This window comes from Dasypus novemcinctus, chromosome 22, assembly GCF_030445035.2.
Source record: "Dasypus novemcinctus isolate mDasNov1 chromosome 22, mDasNov1.1.hap2, whole genome shotgun sequence".
Taxonomy (NCBI): domain Eukaryota; kingdom Metazoa; phylum Chordata; class Mammalia; order Cingulata; family Dasypodidae; genus Dasypus; species Dasypus novemcinctus.
The window spans coordinates 39,269,232-39,290,202 of record NC_080694.1 but is presented as its reverse complement, the minus strand read 5'-3'; the positions used below and the strand labels follow the sequence as shown (position 1 = coordinate 39,290,202).

At 39.2% G+C, this 20,971-nt stretch overlaps 1 protein-coding gene across 2 annotated transcripts in view; it reads left to right on the top strand.

The window, feature by feature from the left end:
- CAGE1 (cancer antigen 1) overlaps positions 1 to 19,461 on the top strand; it is a 71,962-nt gene extending 52,501 nt beyond the window's left edge. The window contains exons 10-14 of one of the 2 annotated variants that reach the window (XM_058285194.2): positions 5,898 to 6,002; positions 6,681 to 6,751; positions 13,687 to 13,755; positions 17,056 to 17,095; positions 18,483 to 19,461. In XM_058285194.2, coding sequence (XP_058141177.1) covers positions 5,898 to 6,002; positions 6,681 to 6,751; positions 13,687 to 13,755; positions 17,056 to 17,095; positions 18,483 to 18,548 — 351 coding nt within the window. In that variant the 3' untranslated portion in view covers positions 18,549 to 19,461. Of the gene's footprint in view, positions 1 to 5,897; positions 6,003 to 6,666; positions 6,752 to 13,686; positions 13,756 to 17,055; positions 17,188 to 18,482 lie in introns of those variants that run through there. The other variant, XM_058285196.1, reaches the window with a different exon arrangement.
- The last annotated feature ends 1,510 nt before the right edge of the window (positions 19,462 to 20,971 follow it).

Below are 20,971 nucleotides of genomic sequence, written 5' to 3'. Positions count from 1 at the left end.
CCATTGGGCAAAATCCGCTTCCCCATTCCAATATTAATGTAGCAACTCCAGCTCTTTTTTTTTTTTAAGATTTATTTTTTAAATTTATTTCTCTTCCCTCCCCCCTCCCCATTTGTCTTCTCTCTCTGTCCATTCACTGTGTGTTCTTCTGTGACCACTTCTATCCTCATCAGCGGCACCAGGAATCTGTGTTTCTTTTTGTTGCATCATCTTGCTGTGTCAGCTCTCCGTGTGTGTGGTGCCATTCTTGGGCAGGCTGAACTTTCTTTTGTGCTGGGTGGCTCTCCTTGCAGGGCGCACTCCTTGTGTGTGGGGCTCCCCTACGTGGGGGACACCACTGTGTGGCACGGCATTCCTTGCGTGCATCAGCACTGCACATGGGCCAGCTCCACACGGGTCAAGGAGGTCTGGGGTTTGAACCGTGGGCCTCCCATGTGGTAGGTGGATGCCCTATTCATTGGGCCAAGTTCGCTTCCCATCCAGCCCTTTTTTGGTTACTGTTTTTGTGAATCATCTTTTCCAAACTTTCACTTTCAGCCTATTGTGCCCTTTTGTCTAAAGTGAGTCTCTTGTCGACAGCATATAGATGGCTCATATTTTTTATCCATTCTCCCAGCTTGTGTCTTTTGATTAGGGAGTTCAATTCATTAGCATTCAATGGTATTACTGTAAAGGCATTACTTACTTCAACAATTTTATCCTTTGGTTTTCCTATGTCATATCTTATGATTGTCTGTCTTTTTATCCTTTTCTTTATCCTTACTAATAATCTTCATTTCTACACTCTCCTCCAAGCATCTCTCTCCTGTCTTTTTCTTTTAGGCTGTGGCACTCCCTTTAATATTTCTCTTAAGGTTGATCTCTTGGTGGCAAACTCTCTTAGTTTCTATTTATCTATGAAAACTTTAAACTTACTCTCATTTTCAAGAACAGGTTTGCTGGATAAAGAATTCTTGTCTGGCAGGTTTTTTTTTCTTTCCTTTTTTTTTTTTCTTTCAGTATCTAAAATATATCTTAACACTGCCTTCTTGCCTCAGTGGTTTCTGAGGAAAAGTCTGCACTGAATCTTATTGGACATCCCTTGTATGTAATGGATTGCTTTTTTCTTGCTGCTTTCAGAATTCTCTCTTTATCATTTGACATTCTGAATTGTTTATGTCTTAGAGTAGATCTATTATGATTTATTCTGTTTGTCCTTCTTGGATTTTAATATTTAATATTTATGTATAAGGGTTGAGAAATTTTCAGCTATTATTTCCTCAAATATTCTTTCTCCCCTTTTCCATTTTCTTCTCCTTTCAGGACACTCATTACACATATGTGTGCATTTCATGCTGTCATTCAATCCCTGAAAGACTGTTCATTTTTTTCCATTCTTTTGTCTTTCTGTTCTTCTGTCTTTCCAGTTCAGATGCTCTGTCTTCTAATTTACTTATCTCTTCTTCTGCCATTTCAAATCTGCTGTTGTATGCCTCTAATGAATTTTTGTTACTCTTACTTATTTTATTTTTCTAATGAATTTTTAATCTCATCCATTGTGTCTTTCATTTCCATAAAGTCTGTTACTTTTCTTAGCAAGTTTTCGAATTCTTCTTAATGCTCACCCAGCGTGTTCTTAATTCTTTATCTCTTTAGCCATAGATTCCTTCAACTCCTTAAATTGACTTAGGTGATTTGTTTAAACATCATTGATGAGTTGTTTTAAATCATGTGTCTCATCAGGATTTTTTGTTTGTTCCTTTGGCTGGGTGATATCCTCCTGTTGTTATTATGGCTTGTAATTTTTTGCTGATGTCTAGGCATCATTATGTTGGTGAGTTTTCTCTGGTGGTCATTTCTCTCTCTTGCCTAGTATTTTATTTTTGAGTGGTTTTGTTTTATGGTTCTTTGATTTTTATTATTCAACTTATTCTTATTTGCTGTTTAAGTTATCAAGACAGGGTCAGGGACCCCTAATGAGGCACAGACCAGATCCAAGGGGCCTGGGGTTAGAGGCAGGAGAGATGCCAAAATCCCCTTTTATCCCTTCCTCTTCCCAGCCTGCCAGCAGATGGTGCTCTTCAGTGAACCTTTCCACAGAGGTGTCTCCCTCCACTGGATTGTGTTTCCAAGCCTGTTAGAGTCATGATTCAAAACTGGGCCCTGGGCCCTGCTGTTTAAACTCACTGCGGAGAAACCACACTCATCCCTCTGTGCACCCTCCCTCTTCCTAGGGAGGAAAAGTCTGTTTCACTCTCAGTTGGCAGCAGTCAGCCATGGGTTTTACCAAGAATGTTTACCTTGAGGGTGGGATGGGTGCCATCTCCTACCACGGGGTGATTAACTGACAGTTTGTTTTTTTTACCTTTTTATCTCTCATCCCTCTCCCTCCTGGACAATATATGAGGCACTTTTTGTCAGATCCCCAAAGCAGCTGCTTCAGACAGCTTCTGCCCTTCCTCCACTGTTTTTGTAAGAGAGGTGAACCCTGCTGACCTACTGTATCATTATCTTCCTGGAACTCTCTGGTATTTTTAAAACTTAATTCTTTTCTATTCCATTTCATTTATTGTATGCTGATCATGGTATACTAAATTCATTTCCTTACTTAATAGAGAGTCATACCATATTGTTGTAGTCTTCACAGAATTGATTTTACTGAATTGTACTTTGGTGTTGTGAACTCAACTTGCATTCATCCCATACTCCTAGGAAATATCTCTCTCTCATAGCTATAGAGAGATTATTTTACTTAGTGCCACTTGGATGAAAACTTCCTTTGTGACCTCAGGCCTACTAGTAAAAGCTTCTCTTTAGAAATAGGTTTGTATTCCTTCCATTAACAATGAAAAGCATGTAACCAATCAGGTTTCCATTTTTGTTTTAGCTTCCAGGAAGTTCAGTGTCAAACATACAGCACTGTAGTGCAGATTTTAACTGTATTCATATCTGCCTGTTATTTCTTTCCCTCGTCTATGCATCCTTGTTTATTATTTTAATTTATATTTTATTGTACGTGCGCAATCTCAAAACCTTTGTGTAAAGAATTGAGAAAACAATCAGTTAGTCAATCTTCATATATCCCAATATGCAAGGCCTATTTATAATGACTAACATTCATCATCATGTTGAAAATTATTTCTATCTTGGCATACTTTCTCCATAGATTGACAATGGCAAGAGCATAAGATAACCCCAAGTGTTACTGTCTATAACAGTTTAGCCTGCTATGAGTCAAACAACTGAAAAGTTAGAGCAAACAATCCCCACAAAGCCACCCTCACTTCTGACACTAATTGCAAGTTCAGGGGTTCCACGCCCACCCTTACTTCTGAGACCAGTTTTAACCTTGGGGGTCCACAAGGCCACCCATATGTTCAATAATTGCCTAGAAGGACTCACATGACTCCCTAAAAGCTGTTATACCAACAGTTACTGTATATTACAGGCAGAATGAAATCAGACAAAGGAGGAAGCACATAGGTCAGAGACCAAGAAAGTACCAAATATGGAGCTTCCTTTGTCCTCCCCACAGGCAGTCAGGGCAGCATTACTTTCTCGGATTTGATTTGTGGCAGTATGCATGGCGTATCACTAACCCGGGAAACTCGACTGAGCCTCAGCTTTGAGAGTTTTTATTGGGGTTCCATTACTTAGACATGACTGATTGATGGATTGTCTGTGGTTGATCTCAGTATCAGACTGACTGACACAGGTGATCCAAAGTCCCCACTTTACGTCACTTTGTTGGTCTTTCTCTGATGGCCAGCCCCTACCCCAAATCATATTGTTAGACTATCCAGGGTGACCCAAAACCCCTAGGCAAGTAGATACTCTTTTCAGGCATGGCATTCCAAGGGTTTAGAGATTACCTCCCAGAAGCCCACGACAGAGGCCAGCAGGGAAGGATTCCGAAGGACCAAGAGAAAACTTTGGGGACAGGAAAGGTGATGGTTATGTGCATTGTCTTGATTGTGGTGGTGGTTTCATGGGTGTATTCAGATGTCAAAACTTATTAGGTTGTATACTTTAAATATTTACAGCTTATTGTATGTCAGTTGTACCCTGTAAAGCTGTTAAAAATTTAACACCTTGACAGAAATTTAAAATTTATATTCCTTTTTCATTATAATAAAAAACTCAGCTTTGCAGAGCTATGCCTTTATCTCTAAAATAAGTATTAATCTTTAAGATATTTTTTGCTGTTCCAGTCTGAAGATAGAAAATTAAAAGTCGCTCTGAGGACTTAAAGGGTTATTGCTTCAATCTTGAAAGCCATTTTTTAAAAATTCAAAATGTGCCATGAGAAGAATTTCCATGTTGCCTTGGTGAAAAGTCATGATGTGGATGTCCACCCTCCTAAATGTACTGAGGAGAGACAATGGAATGGAATGGAAAAGTCCTACATGAATGACTGATAAATACAGATTCAAGTCTTTGCTCTTCCACTTCTAGTCTTGTCCTTTACAAAAATCTTTTAGATTCTCTTTACTTCAGTTCTATCTGTTAATTTGAATTAATATCTGCACTGCCTATCTTAAATAAGAGAAGTAGGACTACTGATTTGGTTGTCCCCATTAATCTATCCATATAAAGGAGAAAGAACAAGAAAGTTACTATTTCTGTGAAAAATTTGCTTCCCCATTATTTTCTCTAGAGAACTTCACCCCAGACACATAAGTATATTTTAAAAATTAGAGGATTGATGGGCTTTCTTAACATTGTTATTTAACGGGAAATTCTTCTGTAGTTTTTCTTCTGTAATTGCTTTGAATATTAAGGTAACTGCTAAGGGAACTTGTGAATACTGTTTCCTGATAATTAATCCTAGATGTCTAATTAATCTTAGATGTCACCTTTAGAAATACAGTTTTAAGGTGTTTTTTTTTTTTGAGGTACCAGGGCCAGGTATTGAACCCAGGATCTCGTATGCGGGAAGCCACACTCAACCACTGAGCCATAGTGGCTCTTCTGAGTTAATTTGTTTTTGTTTTTAAGAGACTCCTAAAACCTCCCATGTTTTAGGTGACTCCTAAAATCTCCCATGTGGCAAGCAGGTGCTCAACTGGTTGAACTACATCCACCCCCAGTTTTAAACTTTTAATGATTTTCCTAGAAATTATAAAATTTAACCATAGGTCAGAACATGAAACACATTCAGCTGAAACTTTTTCAAAACTTGTAGTCACATATGCAAATGAGAATAGTTATCAAACCTGAAAATGCATCATCAAGAACCTCATCAGGGAAGAGGTGTGGCTCAAGCAGTTGGGTCCCTGCCTATTCCCTTGGGAGGTCCTGGGTTCAGTTCCCAGTACCTCCTAAAGAAGATGAGTTGACACAACAAGATAATACAATGAGGAAGCACAATGAGAGACACAAAAAGCAGGGGGCAGAGGTGGCTCAAGCAATTAGGTGCCTCCCTTCCACCTGGAAGGTCCAGGGTTCGTTGTCTAGTGCTACTAAAAAGAACATGAGCAGACACAGAGAGCACACAATGAACAGACACAGCAGACAGCGGGCACAAAACAATGAGGGTAGGGGAGAAATAAGTAAAATAAATCTTAAAAAAAACTGCATCAGCGCTTTACTTCTATGCATTGGTGATCTATGGAAAGGAGGGACTGAAGATTTGGAGTTTATAAATATTTGTATGCAGTCACAGATGCTTAATTATTTGCAAAGCTATTTTCTAGTCTAAAATAAGAGAAAAGATAAAACACCATTGTACTTTCTGCTCATCTGTCTCTAAGTACAACCTGGTTCATACCAGCTCATAATTCAGCCGTAAACAGTAGAACTCAGTTTATGAGATTATTAGAATAAAGTATAGCTCACTGTGCTCATTTGTTCTTAGCAACCATGTTTTGGCTTTCACGGCAGTTTCCAAGTTAATATTTTTACTGATGTTTTCATAGATTGGAAAATTGGGAAACCTCCTAGAGTCCAAAGAAGACCACTGCAATAGGCTTATTGAAGAAAATGACAAGTATCAAAGACACTTAGGCAACTTAATAAATAAGGTACAGATTTTCTTACAGATATATTTATCTTTTACACATTATGCCAGATATTAAAATAATAGAATTTTGGAGTTAAAAAGAATCTGAAGTGTGTGGTACACTTACAAAAATCCCTTTTACTTCATAAGGACATTATAAAAAGCCCCCATTAGCCTTTAAGCCAAAAGGTAGTGAAGAACATTATGTGTCTACCCATTCTGCTGCAAGCAATTTAAAATCTTAGTATTGTTACCTAATTTTCACAGTAATTGTAAATCTTGCCAACTTAATATTCTAGTTTACATTCCTAAAACTGCATTAATTTTTTTAGGCCAATAGGCTAATAATTTGTTGCTAGCTGTACCACTTCTTTTTAATATTAAAATAATATTTCTTAAGCATTATATTTTTTTGTGTGTAAGACTACTGTATTATTAGAGTTGACTTACTACAGTAGTCCATGTTTGGCCACTTGAACTTTTTCTTCATGATGACTAGTCATGTTATAATTCTATGTTGATTCATATTCCTGGTCTCAAAATATAAGGAAGATATTTTGCTTATTGTAAAACATTCATTGATGGGAATCATATCATGAAAATTCCATTTGTAGAGAAAGAAACAAGCAAAAAATAAACAAAATTAAAGAAAAATTATAAAATTTATCAGCGAATCATTTGTTTAGTGTATTTTTTCAAGGTTTCATCATACGAAGAAATTATTGAATGTGCTGACCAAAGGCTTGAGATATTTCACTCCCACATTGCACAGTAAGTTGAAAAAGCTTAATCCTTAATTTGTGGTGAACACTTAATAATATCTTATTCTGAGCTCTGATTTGCTAAGTTCATTTTCTCAGACGAGTAGAAAGAAAAAAAAAGCAGAATTTGTAATTCTGCAAATTAATAATATTTGCATTTAATATATCTAATATGCTTAATATCTGGACTACTTGAACAGGGTTGACCTACCAGAGTTTCATTTTCCTTTCCCAGAGATCATTTTGATTTCAGAAATTAGTGAGACTCACCCAAAAATTTTAGAGGACACTCTGGTGTCTAAGTAATATAACCATGCAACACATAGAATTTTTTCACCAAATATTTTTGAGTGATCACCAAATTAAACCTATCCATACATATGTCAAGTACCAAATAAACTCTTATTGGCTTGAGATTCAGCTTGAAAGACTCCAAATTCGGTTTTCTTAAGTTCTGAAAAGTTTTTCTGATTTATTATCCTTGTTTCCAATATTCTTCTTCCTTTGTCCTTTGCCCAATTTAAAAAATTCTCTACTGGCTATCGTTAGAGTTTAAATAAAAAGTCTGATCTTATCTAGAAAGCACCCATCCCTCCAATTATGAACTTTCTATAGGACCAACTTACCACAAGATAATTGAAAGAGCATAGGTATTAATAGCTCCTTTTGTTCTTCTCTATTTTTTTTCTAAGCAGAAGGAGTGGTTAAACAATTTCCCCAGTTTTCAGACTGATGCAGGAAAGTTTTAAATTTAGAGGGGGAAAAGGATGTAGTTACACATTCAAGAGAAGTAAAATTTGTTTCCTCCCAGCTGATAACCAAGAAAATTCAGCCAGTGCTCAATTATCATGGGCTCATGAAATATCACAATAAAAAATAAGCTAATATTTTAAAAACAACATCAAACCATGCCTTTACCCCTATTGCTTTGTCCCAGTTATTCTTACAATTCAAAAATTTAAAAGCTTATATTTCAGGTGAGCAGTTAATTCCGTTTATATTCAAGAAGACATCTAGCACCTGAATTCTATAAGCTTTTTAAAAAGGGCTGTCAAGTGTGGCTGCTTGTTAGAATTTTCTAGAATGCTTTTTAAAAATACCAGTGCCAAGGCTTCCAGATCAAATAAGGTAAAATGCCAGGTGGGGTCTGGGCATCAGTATATTTCAAAAGTTGTCCAGGTGATTCTAATGTCTAGAAAGGATTGATAATCACTGTCAGATACCATATGAGTTGATTTAAGAAGTGATCAGGATTTTGATTTATTTCTTATCAAATAGTCTGTTTTATCCATGAATAACAATTTTTAAACTGTATTAATTAGCTTTGGCCTCACTGAAAGGTATGTGCTGCTTCATGATATATCCAATACACATCAATTCATATATCATCAGAATAATGTTCCTTTGAATTGGTACTGGTCTGTTGTTTTTGTTAAAACTTAGCAGTGTAACCTCTGAAATGAACTCCTGACTCACTATGAAGTCTCTTAGACACACAAATTCATTTGTCTTTACCCTTTACCCTTTTTGGTCAAGGTCTTTTTCCAGTTGCATTGCTAGTTGGTGCTTAGTAGTAATCCCTTGGTGCCAGGAAGGCTCACCCCCGGGAGTCATGTCCCATGCTGGGGGGAAGGTAATGCATTTATATGCTGAGTTTGACTTAGAGAGAGGCCACATTTGAGCAACAAGGAGGCTCTCAGGAGGTAACTCGTAAGCATGCTATAATACGAGGTTAAGTTTCGATTTCAAAATTAAAGGTTTATAAGTACAGTCATCAATACCAAGAGCCTGTCAATGGTCCATCCTCCTTCACAATCAGTGGCCCTGTACTCAGGGAATTCTTGCTGTCCCAATAGAGAATGTGACAGAGCGCCCCAGGATGGGAATTCAATATTCCTAAGGTTATTGTGTGAATCTCATTTCACTGTGACAATGCCCCATGAACACTTAAACACATTCTTATGCCTTATAAGTATGTCCCAGGTAAACCTCCTCCCATGCGTCCACTGTCATTGACACCCTGCCTCAATGATCCTCCTCTGCCACAGTTGTAACCCTTTTGTGATCCAAAACTTCTTCAAAAATAAAGCCAACGAAATAACCAAATACAATTAATAAGAAAATGAAATAAAAATGATGGTTTAAAAGAAACAAATAAAATACAAAAACTTTAAAAATAAATTTGAAATAATAAAAAAACTTAAAAATACAAAATTAAAAATATTTTTTGACATTGTCTTTCATCACTGTAAATCTGTTGTCTTGTATGTACAGTGACATTTTCTTCCATTATTTCCCCAGTATCTTATTTTTTTTTCATTTTGTCTTCAAAGGAGCTTTAAGTTACAGAAAAGTGATGTACAGAATATAGGGGATTCCCATATACCCAACATCTTCCCCCAATCCCCTTTCCCCTCTTAATAACATTTTACATACGGGTGGTACATTTGTTACAATTGATGTACAAATTTTGAAACATTGCTATTAACCATGATCAGTGATTTACAAGGTTTACATTTTGGACCATACACTTTTATAAATTTCGATGAAATTTAACATGACCTGTATCCATCATTGCAAGATCATGTCAAACAATTCCATCACCCCAAAATACCCCATGTTCCATCTATTCTATTCCTCTCCTCCCCTCCCCTCAGGACCCATGGAAGCCACCAAGCTTAAGCTTTACTCCTTGAAGAACAAAATATTCATAGTTATTTGCAACAACATTGAGGGCTTGACCTCTGGCCTGTCCTCCCCTATTAGGCACTGCCTATGCTCTTGAGAGACTCCTGCCCCTCTATTTGAGAACATAGCAGGACTCCCTAGAATGGGAATCCAACACCTTCCCACTCATTTTGTGGGTCTCCACCCATTGATACAAGACACTATGACAAGATGAGCACTCACACACTCCCTAGAGGCCTGCCCAGGTGCATACTGTCCCACATGCCCCCCACATTCAACACCCTGAACCAGTAACCCTCCCCTGCCATGTTGCCAAAAGAACACACCTCTCAGCAGGATCTCATTGACTGCCAAAGTAAATATTGCCTCAAACAGTGGGGATCCTGAGGGCTCTGGAGACATCCAGACATTATAGGCAGGACTGACAACTCAGGAGTTTGGTGCCCTGCCAGTGGGCCCTACTTTGGAATTTAGGCTCCCCAGTGTGACAGAGTTGGACTCAGTTGTGGTTTCCCTACATATGGCTCTTCTGCCACTTCTATTTGAACCTATAGTTGTACTAGACATGATAGGTGTGTGTGTCCAAGAGACTTAAATCTTTGGGCTGTCCATGTACCACTTGTAACAGAGTTGCAACAGCCACTCTCCAGCTCATTGGACTCACCCAGGACAACTAACAAGGAGATAATGATGGACAATGACCATCTCAAGGAACAGAGAGAGTCTGCAGCTGCAAGCAAGATATTCCCATCCATCTGCCTCATGGGATCTAAACCCCCTCTCAGTTAGAGGTGGAGTGGGCATCATGATCCCAGAATCCTCAAGATTGGGGAATGAACGATGGACTAGAGTATAATTACTGGTATTCTGCTATAGACTTAATGTGATTCTAGCAATGGAAGAACTGTTATCACTGATGTGGAGGCAGTGGCCACTGGAAGTTCTGAGGGGAGGGAGAGGGAAAGATAGGTGTAATTGGGCTTTTCGGGATTTGGGAATTGTCCTGAATGCCACTGCAATGACAGATACAGGCCATTATATATCTTGTCATAACTTACAAAAAATGTGCTGGAGAGAGTATAAACTACAGTGTAAACTATAATCCACGCTTAGTGACAGTGTTCCAAAATGTGCTCATCAATTATAACAAATGTACCACACTAATGAAGGATGTTGTTAATGTGGGAAAATGTTGGAGGGCTAGGGAGTGGGGCATATGGGAATCCCCTGTATTTTTTACATAACGTTTATGTAATTTAAGTATCTTTAAAAAATAAAAACATATTTTAAAAACTTAGCAGTGTTTGAGGTATTACTCTTCAGCTATTAATACATTCATAGGCTATGCTATAATTTTTCAATTCACGTGTCTTGGATTTTAGAAACAGCTGATTACTACAAAAGCCACTAGTAATATTTGGTTTTTCTAAATGCTGAGGGAAGATAATTGATGAAGTCTATTTTGTACATGCGTTCAGAGTGATCTTTCTGAAATATAAATCTGATTATGCCATTTTGCCCCTTAAAACACTTTTCATGAATTTAGAGCACTTCCAGGTAAAGGTGAAAATCCTTCCCATGATCTGTAAGTTTCCTCATGATCTGACTCCTGACTACTTCCCCAGTCTGATGGCTGTCCTCCAACCATACAGGAGATATTATTGTTTCTCAAATCCATCCCATTCCCTTTTGCCTCAGGGCTTTTGCAGATTTTGTTCCACCTGGAATGGCCAGGCTCCCCCCACCCGTTATCACCTACTATCCTTCATATTTCTGCTCAAATGCCATTTCCTCAGAGGTGCATTCACTGTCTCCCCACTCACTGTCTGAGGCAGCTAGCTTTCCACAATGCTACAGGGATTCAGGTGGTCGTGCACCTCTCCCCAAACACCCCTTTCTCTGTAACATCTGTAGCCAGGCCAGGGTCAGATGTAAGAGCCCCTGCTCCATGCATTCCTGGTTCTGGAGTTCAAGACTTGTCCTCCACCACCATCACTACTCGACTAAAGTAGTACTGGATTACAACCAAAGTATAAAATAAATACCCATGAGTCCATACTGATATAAATTATCAAATAAATAAGTGAGAGAGAGTAAACAAATATTCCATGCTTAAGAATTCCAAACAAGTTTTGTAAATATTTCACTCTCAAGGAAGTGGAGCAAAACTCCTCATTTCTTAAGTGTGGGCTACACATAGTGACTTTCTTCCAAAGTGTAGGGCATAGAAAAGGGGGGAAAGGGTAGTTTTACAGTAATGAAACCTGACAAAACTACCTAGCTAGGTGTATTAGTCTGCCAAAGGGGTGCTGATGCAAAGTACCAGAAATCTGTTGGCTTTTATAAAGGGTACTTATTTGGGGTAAAAGCTTACAGTTACAAGGCTCCAGAGAGTCCAACTCAAGGTGGCTTTCTCACCAAAGTCTGTTGCCACATGGTGACTCAAGATGGTCGCTGATCTCTCCAAGGGTTCACCCTTCCCCTCTGGGCTTCCTTTTCCTCAGCTGGAGGCTGGCATAGCCTTGCCTCTCAGGGCTTCCTCTCTCTCTTGGCATGGGGCTCGTTTCTTTCTGGGCCTTCTTTATCAGTCTTGGCTCTCTTCCCAAGGTTAGCTGCAAACTATCAGGTGACTCACTCATCTCTCCCCAGGGCCTGAGGATTAAAAATGACAGAGCTCTCTCTCCTCCTGTGTGTCGTCTTGAGTGAGCATCCATTTATATTGGCTCACCAAGGGGGCAGGGACTCAACCTGAGTCATGCCTTACTGAGGAGGTTGAATAAAGCCCTGATCTTAACAGGTAATTTAATCAAAGACATTTTAGCTGAATCTAATACAATCAAAGGGTATTACTCCCAGAGGAGTAGGATAAAGTGAAATTAGCAAGATTGCAGGATACAAGATAAATATACAAAAAACATTTGCATTTTTAAATATCAGCAATTTACAACCAGAAAGTTAAATTTTTAAAAAGTTTATTACAGCATCATAAATAAGAACTACATTGAGGGAAGCAGATGCAACTCAAGCAGTTAGGTGCCTGCCTACCACATGGGAGGTCCTGGGTTTGGTTCCCAATGCCTCCTAAAGAAGACAAGCAAGACAGCAAGCTGACGCAGTGGGCTGGTGCAGTGAGCTGATGGAACAAGATGATGCCATGAGATAACACAACAGGAAACACAATGAGAGACACAGCAAGCAGGGAGCAGAGGTGGCTCAAGCCATTAGGTACCTCTCTCTCACATGGGAGGTCCCATGTTAAGTTCCTGGTGCCTACTAAGAAGAAGATGAGCACACAACAAGCAGACAGTGAGCACAAACAATGGGGGAGAGGGAGTAAATTTTTTTAAAAACTTTTAAAAAAAAGAATTACGTAAGGATATATTTGACAAAAGACATGAGGGACCTGTACACTAAAAAGTACAGAACATTACTGAGAGAAAATAAAGAAGACCTAAGCAAATGGAGAGACATACCTTTTGCTTGGTCTGAAGACTCAATATTGTTAAAATGTCATTTCTCCCCACATTGATCCATAGATCCCAATAAAAATCCCAGCAAGCTTTATTGTAGAAATTGATTCTAAAATTCATAAGGAAATTCAAAGGACATAGAATAGCCAAAAGAACTCTGATAAGACAAAACTAGAGAGCAACCCTGATTTTTTAAGACTTTTTATAAAGCTGCAAGAATCCAAACAGTATGGCACTCATGTAAAATAGAAAAAGAAGAGGAATGGAACAAAATAGGGAGTCAAAAGACATAGACTCATGATTTAATCAAAGTCATCTCAGCTACATCTAATACAATCAGAGGGTATCCCGCCAGAGGAACAGACAAGTTTACAAACATAATCAAATATCTCTTTTTGCAATTCATGAATAATATCAAACTGCCACTCACATTTTCCCCTGTAAAAGCAGTTCATATTTCAGGGTCTTTATTTTTTAATGTTACCCCCAAGATCATGCTGTAGTTTACCAATTGTGTTAATGAATAGAAAAAAAGCTCTAAATGTCATTTTATATATTTATTTCCATCTACTTGCCTTTTTCACCAGTGGCACCTATAATGGAAAACATATCAAATAATTTGAGTTGCTAGGAAAGAATCTCAAGATCTTACATGGTAAGAAGGATACATGATATGTAGATAGCTAGACTACCATTTGAATTTATCCCAATCCTCTAATGAATCTAGCAGAATATCAATCTAGAAAAATCTGTTTTAGACGTAAAACTTAAGTGTTTCTTCTTTCAGTTTGGAAGAGAGAAATAAACATTTGGAAGACTTAGTTAAGAGGCCCAAAGAGAGAACCAGAAGACTGAGGTAAATTTTTCTTCTTCTAAATAATAATGTCTTTCATATAATAAAAATAAATAAACTACAAAACTTCTTTCCTTATCTCAATTTAAGATAAATTAGATGAGTTAGTTATATGAATATTCTTGGTATTTTGCCTGGCATAAAATAGTTGCTTGATAATTGTTCTTCGTAGAATCTGAATTGGAGAGCTAGATACTCACGTCTAAGGAGGAAAAATAAATATTATGAGTAAGATTTTATCTACACAAAACTGCTTGCCCTACTATATGTTTTATAATGAGGGTGTTTTTTAGAAGACTCTCAGTATTTGATGCTACAAGGTATATGCACAAACATTATGGAAATGATTTAAGAACATAGTAGGGTGTTAAAATGGGACCTTTTCTTCCTCAATTCCTGAGCTGCTAATGCAAGAGTGAGTTTCCCCATATGCAGAATTTATGAAGGAGATTTCAAAGAACCTGTTCCACAACTCTTACATCCCTTGCCCAGATCCACAGTATGATAAGTGTAGAGGGTGGGGAAGATCGGAGAAGAGATCTTGTTGAGTTTGTCATGTGTGAGTGCCCAAATAATTCTACCTCTTTTACCTAAAGCCTAGTAAGGGAGTTTCTCAGAAATCACTTGTGGAGATTTGGTGTGTGTTCCATAAAAATTAGGAAACACAAAGGATCAGTGACTCATTCATGCGTGAGAAAATTGAGAAAGTAGGTTGTGGCAGCACAGCAGAGGAGCTTGTGTTGGAGCTGGTCAGGACAAAAGATGCATTCATTCATTTCTTGAGAATCGTGACGGGCAGATTGAGCCATTCTGGGCTCTGTCCAAGGTTGCCTACAAGACTGGAGGATGCTGGGGGAGAAGAGCAGGTTTTTAAGGACTGATGAAAGAGTGTTGAGTGGTGAATGACACCCAGAAGAGAGATGCATCATCCTGGGTCAAGGGAACGGCGGGAGAGTGGTTTCTAGCAATGGCGAGTTCCAAAGAGACAGAAGAAAATAGTCTTTGACAAGTCCATAGATGCCGAAGTCACCCATCCCCTACTTCTCCTTCCTCCTTCTGCAGATGGAAATGGAGGAAAGCAAAGAGAGAAGAGAAACTGACCCCTTAAGGCAGGTGGCATCTACCTACTACACATATGCCTTACCTGAGAGAGGAAGAGAAAACTCCCTTTTTAATGAAGATTAACAGATTGATTAGTACTTAGGACTGGACATTCTATTTACTGAGTACTGAGACTGTGTTTATGCCTCAAAGTAAGGACTGACTCCCAAGAATGAGCAGAAAAATCACTGCATATTCATCTTATGGCTAAAGAAAAGCTCCTCTGAGTGAGGGAAAAAAAGCTTAAAGTAGCAATGGAAGATAAAAATTAATGTGGCATTTTGTTTATGTTCTGAGTCATATTTGTTCAACATCCCAATTGCAAATACAACTTGGTTTTGAAAATCAAAACCACTCAGGAGATTTGTGCTAGTATTTGTAAAGTGATACGTTCATTCTATTTTTTTTTCTACTATGAAATAATATAACCTGATGCCTGGCATATCACAGATGCTCAGTAAGTGATATTCTAAACTGAATAGAAATCTTTTCTGAGTTGCTGAGACTTGTGAAATGTTGTTCCTAGGATTATTTTAAAACACATTTTCCATATGCATTTACATGTTTCACCAGGTCAGGTTTTTGTTTACTTATACTTGGCTCATTTTCACAAAGGATTTGAGGCCTATTTGCATGTATTTAGATTGACCTTGATGCAGGCGTGGTGGGTTGAGGCAGATGTGTTCTCCAGACCCTCTCCAGCTTATAAACCCAGTCATTAGAGGGAAGTGGACTTGGCCCAATGGATAGGGCGTCTGCCTACCACATGGGAGGTCTGTGGTTCAAACCCCAGGTCTCCTTGACCCGTGTGGAGCTGGACCACACGCAGTGCTGATGCGCGCAAGGAGTGCCCTGCCACGCAGGGGTGTCCTCTGCGAGGGGAGCCCCACACGCAAGTAGTGCACCCCATAAAGAGAGCTGCCCAGCGCGAAAGAAAGTACAGCCTGCCCAAGAATGGCGCTGCACACACACAGAGCTGACACACCAAGAAGACGCAACAGAAAAAGAAACAGATTCCCGGTGCCGCTGATAAGGATAGAAGCAGTCACAAAGAACACACAGCGAATGGACACAGAGCAGACAACCTGGGGGTGGGGTGGGGGAGGGGAAAAATAAATCTTTCAAAAAAAAAAAAATAAACCCAGTCATTAGAAAACTAGAGAGATCTGCCACAGATGTCCACCCCCCATCATCCAATCTACCTCTGTAAATTCATGTGAGCAGGCTTTAGACAACCTCTGTGCCATTTCAAAATCATGGTAGTACTTTGGCCAGTTTTCCTCATTAGTGGAAGTATTGGGAAACAAAAATATAATGGTGAGCACATGAATTGTATCAGATGTCTTATTTTTGCCTCTAGCTCTTAATCACTTTCAAGGAAATTCATTAGGTTTTCAAATTATAACCAGAATCTTATCCTATATAAATCTATGCAAGATTTAAAGCACAATGAGACTGTTTCAATATTTTTATTTAATTTCAGCAAGAATGATCTGTATACCATATACTGAAGAAGTTTTACCTTAATCTTTTGGGCACTTGTGGTTCTATCCTAGATGACAATTTTTCCTTGGGAAGTGTATTAGTCAGCCATAGGGGTGCTGATGCAAAATACTAGAAATGGGTTGGTTTTTATAAAGGGTATTTATTTGGGGTAGGAGCTTACAGATACCAGGCTATAAGCATAAGTTACTTCCCTCACCAAAGTCTATTTTCACGTATTGGAGCAAGATGGCTGCCGACGTCTGTGAGGGTTCAGGCTTCCTGGGTTCCTCTGGGCTCAGCTCCTCTGTTTTCTCCACAAGGTCAGCGGTAGACTCTCAGGTGAACGGCTGTCTCCCTCCCTTGGGCTCCAGCTTAAGACTTCAGCATCAAACTCCAACATCAAAACTTCAACATTAAAAGCCCTCAAGTCTCTCCTTTGCCATGCCTTTTATCTATGAGTCCCCACCCCTTGGTCCCAATGCCCTAATAAAGGAGCCCAATCTGAGCCCGAATCATAACTTAATCACACCCAGGAACAGTCCAGATTACAAACATAATCCAGTATCTGTTTTTGGAATTTCATAACTGTATCAAACTTCTACAGGAAGTGAGGGAAAATATGTTAAATAATGGTGTACTCATTCACTATTTTTACTCTTTTATCCTTGACTATTACCTTTTCTGTTTTTCACATTTTTTTCTTTCTGTTTCCTACAGACCAAGAAGATTAGAAAATCATCCAAAGTCCCTGACTGTGGTAGGTCATACTGATGATCATTATAAAGAATGTTTTATTTCCATGTAAGTTGACAGTTAACAAAAGATTAAATATGAGTTCCTGTAGTCACATTTCAGTGATGCTCAGCTTATATTTCAGCATATTTCCTGAAGGACGAGTTACCTCTTCTGCCTTCCCTCATAGCTTGTCCTGAACTTGGAAGCTCCACCCTCTAAATCAGGGGTTCTTAACCTTTTCTGTTCCACGGACCCCTTTGCCAGTTAGATGAAAACCATGGACCCCTTACTAAGTCCACACTATCCTGTGTATTATTCAATAGATATATCACACCCACACCAACATGTCCCCACAAGAATAATGTTCTTTTGAATTTCAGTTCAAGCTCATGGACCCCTGGTTACTAACTCCTGCTCTAAATCTTCTCCCTTCAGTCTCTTTAATTCCATCCTTCCTGCTACTGCTTCATTGCAAGCCCTCAGCTATTTTCATCTGGATGATTGTAATCATCTCCCAGTTTTTCTCCCTTCATTCCACACTGCACTCACTAAACAATCATCTTTCAAAAGCATCATATGTGTCTCTCTCCTACATGAAACCTTTGAGTGGTTCCCAGTTGCATTTGGGATCAAATCCCAGCTCCTCGACATGGCATATAAATCCTCTGTGATAGCCTCACCTTCCAATCCCATCTTATCACTCACTGCTGTCCTCTTCCGTGGTACACATGAACTCTCTCTAGCCACTTGAAATTTCCTAAACATGCTGTAGTATTTTTATGCCTTCCCTTTGTTTCTCATACAGTGCCCCCTGCCTGGAATGTTCTCCAACTTCCTCCCCCTGCCCCCACTTCAGTTCCCATCCCCCAAACACCTGCCAGCTCAAGCTTCATCTGCTCTACAAAGCCTTTCCTGCGCTATCTCCCAGATTCGCCTCCTGTGTGCCCACAGTGAACCTTTTGATATCCTAGCACTTTTAACCTGTCACCACAGTTCTCTGCTGCATGTCCCTTCACTGCACTAGAACTCTTGTAGTGCAAGCATGGTCTCCTACTCAGTTTGGTATCCCTGAGCACCTGTCCTGTGGTAGGTACTAAATAGGAAGGAATGTGAGTTAGGCTCGGGACCCAGCACCACTGCAACGCTTGCTGGAGTGATTTCTAATAGAAGATACAGCTGCTGCTGTCCTGTCCAATCCCAGGCCATGAGTCTGCGGCCCCTTTGTGACACTGTTTTGCAGCAGGAAGGTGTAACTAAAGGGCTCTGCTGTTTGCGTGTCTCTCTGTGCTCCCTTTGAGATGCCGCTTCTCTAGCAGTTATGAGGGCTCTCCCCTGCTGCACCAGGCTGCGAGTAACCTGATAAAGTAGTCAGATTTTTCACTTCTATTCCTTTTACTTCATTCTGCCAGCTGGTAACCAACCCACAGAAGATGAAACACAACAAACTATTCTCCTTTGTAGCCTTACTTAATTGAAGAAAGGCTGAAGCAAACAAACAAAAATGTTAACTAAATGTAGTATTTCTATTCTCTGTGGAGTTCACCTATCTGCAGGCTTTTCCTGGGCCCCTTTTCCAAGTGTAACCAAGAATTAGCTGTTCAAGAGCTCTGTCACTGAATGCCTGTCTTTCCCAAAACAGAAGAAAATTTTTTCCTTTCATTTTTAGATGCCAGATATTTTAGAAGGAAATTGAAATGCTTTAGATTTAACAGAACTGAAGATTAAACATTAATCATTCTTGCTAACCACTCTAGGAATAGTCATTGCTAAGTATAAATCAATCCATACAAATGACGGGTTAAAATCCATGTAAACAGTGAAGTTTTACATTCCAAAAAATATGATTACTTTTTTTCTAATTTCCTTCTGGGCAGAAACAAATTCTACTTTAGTAGAAATAGATGAATACAGTGCCTACTTTTCCAATATCTGTCTGCTTTCATTCTCACAGAATACCACTCTCATATTATCTTTAATGACACACACTTTAATTTTTCGTCTTCCTCTGCAGGACAACCTTTTTCTCTCCAGGCAGGCAGTCAACCAGATTTTAAAAGACACTAACTCTGAAATCCTTTGAAATTAAAACCCAGATGAAAGGAGAGTACAGGGCTGTTAAGACCTAATCTTTATAATTCCTGCCTTAATGTGTATTGTGGTGTTCTTAAGTTAAACAAAGGAAAGAGACTGCTGGTTTTGTGAAATCAGTCAGAAAAAAATAACATACATATCATACATAGTGTCTTTTTGGCAAACACCAGAAATAGCCGAAGATGTAACTATTGAATCAAAATGTCCCTTAAGTGCGGGAGTGGGGAGTGAATTATATGGGAACTTCTTATGTTTTTTAATGTAACATTCTTCCTGATCTATTAACTTTAATAAAAAAATGTGTAAAAAAATGTCCCTTGAGTGGAAGCCGTATTAGTCAGGGTTCTCTATGGAAACAATCAATAAGAGATATCTGTCGATAGTAAGAGATGTTATCAGAGTCTCTCAAGTGACTGTGGGGATGCACAAGTCCAGGTTCCACAGGCAGGCTGCAACCAGGGGCTCCGGTGAAAATGCGTGAAGGTTCTTGATGAGTTCTGGGAGATGACGGCTGTCCAAGGACAACCTGGGAAATTCTCACTCAATGCTGAAATCACTTCCCCTTTTAAGGCATTCAACTGATTGGATAAAGCGGCACTCATTGCTGATGGCAGTCTCCCTGATTGATGTCATTGTAATCAGCTATCTACGATTTACCACTGCAGTAAAGTCAATGGTGACTAAAGTCCATAAATGCCCTTGTATTACAGTTAGCCCAGTGCTTGTATGTGCAAGTATGGTCTCCTACTCAGTTTGGTATCCCTGAGCACCTGTCCTGTGGTAGGTACTAAACAGGAAGTAATGTGAGTTAGGCTCAGAACCCAGCACCACTGCAACGCTTGCCTGAGTGATTGCTTGACCAAACAATGGGGCACAATTACCTGGCCAAGTTGACACATCAGCCTAACCATCACAATCCCCCACCCCTTGTCAACTTGGCAACCACACACATTACCTTAAACCATACTTAGTCTCTAAGTAAAAACAATAAGAGACATGCATGTATATATATTTCTGCCTAACAGTGTTCAACTTTCCTGTGTACAACCGGAAGCACATTAATTCCATAAGAATAGGGTGCGAGTTCTTGGGTAATATTCACTCTTAATCTTGACATCCTCAGATATTATGACATGAAACTGATAAAACTTGGTATATGATAAGGAAAAAGTTTGGGGAAAAAGACAAAGAAATTCATTTTGTGTACATATCCAATCCTTATCACAATGAAACAAAAAAGAAAGATTCATGACCATTACAGTCCTCATTTCTGTAACTGGTCAGGTGGTTGAAGTTCGTATTTATCACTACCTTCTTCGACTACCCATTCCATGTTTCCATTACCCTCAGCAAGCACTTCAGCTGGCCATTGTTCTTTGTCTGGTGGGGTGATCCAGACTTTCATTCCTGAAAATTCCGGGCCATTGTTAGTCCTGCTTAGATTGGGTTGCAGCAATTTTCCATTGACTTTAATCATAGGACATGGCAGTACTAAGAGATGCCCTAGAGGATCTCCTGTATTCCAGGCAGACTCTCTTTACACCTGTTATGTAGATGCAGTCCTATTTCCCCTTGCTAGTTAGGATCAATCACCCCGGCCAGTACAGTAATTCCCTTCTTTGACTGTTGATTCAGAGGTAAGAGAGCCCAAAGTGGCCAGGTGGCAGTTTTAACTTCCAGTTCAATGGAATCGTTGTGTTCCCTGGTGACAGCACTCCTCCTTTTGGGACTAAAACCTGTAGACCAGCAGAGTTTGAGGTTGCAGGGACAGGAAGTAAATATTTTCCTAGTGGGTCACTAGGGGTAA